This window comes from Microtus oregoni, unplaced genomic scaffold (genome assembly GCF_018167655.1).
Source record: "Microtus oregoni isolate MIOR12 unplaced genomic scaffold, Mior012 000057F_ref0000458, whole genome shotgun sequence".
Taxonomy (NCBI): Eukaryota; Metazoa; Chordata; class Mammalia; order Rodentia; family Cricetidae; genus Microtus; species Microtus oregoni.
In genome coordinates this window covers 6,269,460-6,273,280 of record NW_024543833.1, presented here as the reverse complement: position 1 = coordinate 6,273,280, position 3,821 = coordinate 6,269,460, and the positions used below count along the sequence as shown (strand labels likewise).

General features: G+C 44.1%; 1 protein-coding gene across 1 annotated transcript; it reads right to left on the bottom strand.

Moving 5' to 3' along the window:
* Positions 1 to 2,754: 2,754 nt before the first annotated feature.
* On the bottom strand, positions 2,755 to 3,398 carry LOC121438845 (EKC/KEOPS complex subunit Lage3-like). The gene has a single exon (XM_041639325.1). It carries the CDS (start codon positions 3,396 to 3,398, stop codon positions 2,955 to 2,957), a length of 444 nt encoding a protein of 147 aa, XP_041495259.1. The 3' UTR covers positions 2,755 to 2,954.
* Between the last annotated feature and the right edge of the window lie 423 nt (positions 3,399 to 3,821).

The following is a 3,821-nucleotide window of genomic DNA, read 5'->3' as shown; positions in this document are numbered from 1 at the left end:
TTAAGACACCAGTTTCATAAGAGTCTTAGGAGAGTGAATTAAAGCAGCCAAACCTTGGTGGAGGCTGGAGGGATGGATCAGCAGTTAAGAGCACTTGCTGTTCCTGCAGAGGACCTATCAATCAATTCTAAGCGCCCGCATTGAAGCTTACACCTGTCTGTAAGTCTGGTTTCAGGGAACCCAGCACCCTCTTCTGGCTCCTTCATGCTGCTGCATGAATGTATTATATATAAATTCATGCAGGCACATCTACATAAAATTGATAAATAAAAAATATTTCTGAGGCCTATGTATTAGTTAAATTCTGTCGATAGAGTGGGTAATAATTGTGCTTTATATAGTTTCAAAATGGAAGGGATCAAATTTGAATCTGGGCAATGCATCTTCAGGCTCACTATCCACAGGCACCGCTCTCTTTCCAATCATGGGGCCTCTAGAAACATCACATACAGGTCTCCAGGGACACCCAAGAATTGTTTCTGCTGGTGTTGCAGCTTAGCTGGTGGGTACATGTGATCTTTGATATCCCCTGGTGTCTGTTTTGTATATGCCTTGACAAGACTCCAAGCGCAGGACTTTGCCAGTGACATAATACAAACCTTTGGCCTTTGGAATGGTGTCTTTATGCCTGACTTCCTAGTAAGAGGGCTGCAGTTGCCATAACAACTCAGCTCTTAAGCTCATGGCACACACACTGCGGCAAGAGACAATACCATCCTAGCTCAAGCTCCCAGAAACAGTCTCTCAAAGTGCGAACATGCCCTCATTCCTGTGATGGAGTCACAATGTTCTAGAATTGTTCCCCATGGATTGGCAGCTGAGGTGTTCTACTAGGAAATCTTAGGTCCATACTGATTGAAGAAAGCAGATATGGCCTTTCAAAATATTACAACTGAGGTGGGGTGTAAGAAAAAGAAGCAAAATAAATGCTTAAAGTGTCACTGCATGTTACACGTGTGCTTCTGGAAATATACTCGTCCCCTACCCCATGCAAACACATACTTATTTATATAGTGGGCCTCCCTGGCAGATCTTACTGACCCATTTTCTAGCTTGATCTGCAGAGAATCGGGCATAGAAGTGGAGGCTGAAGGATGTTGAGACATTGAGAACATCCGATTTGCTGGCTACCGAGTTTGTTATCATTCCACAAATGACGTACACCTAGGTCGTGGGGAAGCTCCTGGTTGTTGACAGGTTTTGTATGTGTGTAAAACGCTACTAGAAGTCCCACATACAGACTTATTTTATCTTATAACTATCTTCAAAAAGACAAACTGAACTCTGATGTTGATATCCTTTTGCTATTGACTAGAACTACTTTGAAAAATCTTCTATTGGCTTAACTCTGCCGGTGCACCAACCTTTAAACAATCATATGATGCAAACCATATTTAAACAGTCAGCTTTCCAGTTGAAGAGAAATGGCTGGAGATTCTTAGAAACTAAGGTTAAAACATAACAGAAGATCTCACATGAGACAACAGCATTTAAAATTGAAATTCGAAGGGAGGATAAATAAGATCATGTTGCCATAGCCCCGCAATGTTCACTAGTTCATTTTGAGGACAGCTTTCAAAGACAAGGTAGAGAAAGTTGTTTCTGGTGATGGCCCAACCTCAGGAAGAAAGGTGCAGGCCTCCCATCGTGACTGATTTGAAGAGGATCAAACAGAAACACATGACCAATATCTGCAGTTCATTAAAACTTGAAAGCTTTTCTTTAGTGGTATGCCTCTTTCCCTTCAGCTGCCTGCCTTCTCGGATCATGGGATGGCCCTTTCCTCTCTGCTGGGGCTTGTTTGTAGATTCCCAACAACAAGCGCTGAAGCAAACCACATCACAGCCAGAGACTGAGACGAGGACGCTTTCTGTTCTGCTGAAGCCAGTCTTCAGGCTGGTAAACCCCGCTCAGGGGCTGTCCTATCCTACTTTAAAATAGCCATTTCCAGGGGGTTGGTAGGGTTTTACTACCATTGTAGAGTGACTGCTTCGGATGGATGCAGTAAGGCCCTGGATTTGATCACTGCTAACACATAAATTAATAATCATGACAAATTAATTTTTCTAAAAAATTGAAACTAGTTGACAAAGAGTCATCTTGGCTGCACTTAGAATCATTCCCATGGTATGCTGTCTCCGACCTGTAGATGAGGGTGTTTCCAGAGAGGTTTAGTGGAAGAAAGACAATCCTCCCTCTGCTTGGGTGGTACTATCTTACAGGCTGTGACCCTAGACCAAATGAAATGGGGAAAAGGAGGAAAAATGGGCAGAGCACCAGAATTCATCTTCCTCTCAGTCTTGACAGCTAGTGCTGTATATGGAATTGCTGCACTCTCCTGGGGCCACAGCAAACATGTTGGACCATGACCCCAAACCGTAAGCCAAAATAAACACACCCTGAAGTTGCTCCTGCCAGGTGTTCCTCACAGCGGTGAGGGAAGCAGTGGACACAGGAGGGAAGCTCCTTGGATGGAAGTGTTTCTCCACTCCCTTCTCTTACTTCATTGAGTGATTGACTTTCAAGGGAATTCTCACGGATGACAAGGGGCCGGTATAGTTCTCTATAATTTGTAGCCACATCAAAATAAATAAGCAGATTTCAGGGCTGAAAAGACTTTTAGAAAGAACTTTGCAATCATTCCATGTTCTGTTTGTTGCAACGTCTGATACTTATTTTAGGGAAAAGGGGCTCTCCAATTTTTTAGTATCACTTACACCAATTTATTTTTTTTTTATTTTTTTCAGATTAGAAGCACAGCTTTATTTTCTTCAGCAACAAACATTTAAGCACCAGACTAAACAAGTGGCCCCTAAGTACCTGAAGACCAAGTTAGGCAAAAAATATTAGGCCTCACATTTAAGTAGCAGCTACTGTTTTTGGAATCTCTTGCTTGTACTGCTTAGGAGGGACCGGACATAAGGTCAAACCTGAGCGCCTTCTCCTAGCCAGGCTTAACGAGAAACTGGGGGCCCAAAGCGCTGTATGGTGTTCACCACTAGGGAAAGCTGGTCAAGAAAGTTCATGATGGAAATTCGGAGGAGGCGAGAGTCTTCCGAGATCCAGTGTACTTCCAGCACGCAGCCGCTCACTTTAAGCTCCTTCCCCAACAGTCCTTGGTGCGGTTCAGCATCAGGAGCTAGGGACCCACAGGCGATTTCTGCCTCCAAAGAGGTCGGGAAAGGCACTGTAAGAGCAAATCTGTGATGTCGGATCCCCGGCCTTTGGGTTAAAGGCATGGTGCTTTTGCTCGAACCGGAGACTTCCGGTGCTCGTGCAACAGGGTGAGCTCCATTGGGAATAACTGCCACTGTGCCTGCATCGCCAGGACAGCAGCAGCTAGTCAGTGAATCTGCGCCATGTGCAGTGTGGCCTAACCCTCTTTGTGCTCCCTGCATGTCTACTGCTGCTCCACTTTCCAACCCATCCTCCGCCCTTACACCAATTTATTAATTATATATGTTTTTTTTTTCTGGGTGACAGGAAAAAAACATCACTTGTCAGAAAGAGTTCTAGAAAAGGGGATTTGACCCTCTTACAGTTTTCCCAGGTTGCAGGGCATCCCCAGCTTTAATGAGACAAGAGCCGCTCTGGCTTCTTATTAAAGGTGAGATTTCGATTTCCAAGTTTGGCTGAAAACTAATTTTGCATTTCTGCAGAGCTCCGATTGGACACCGACGTTACTGGATGGACATCTGTGCTTTGCATGGCTAAGACCTCAGAAAGCATTCCTTTCCAAGGAGTCTATATTTAAAATAAATAACAATTAAGAGGCATAATCTCCCAATTACAGCCTTGACACATGCTTGCTGTGATTCATG

What these genes read in the sequence shown, in the direction of transcription:
- LOC121438845 (XM_041639325.1), bottom strand. Translation starts at nt 3,398, where the DNA reads ATGCAGGGAGCACAAAGAGGGTTAGGCCACACTGCACATGGCGCAGAT.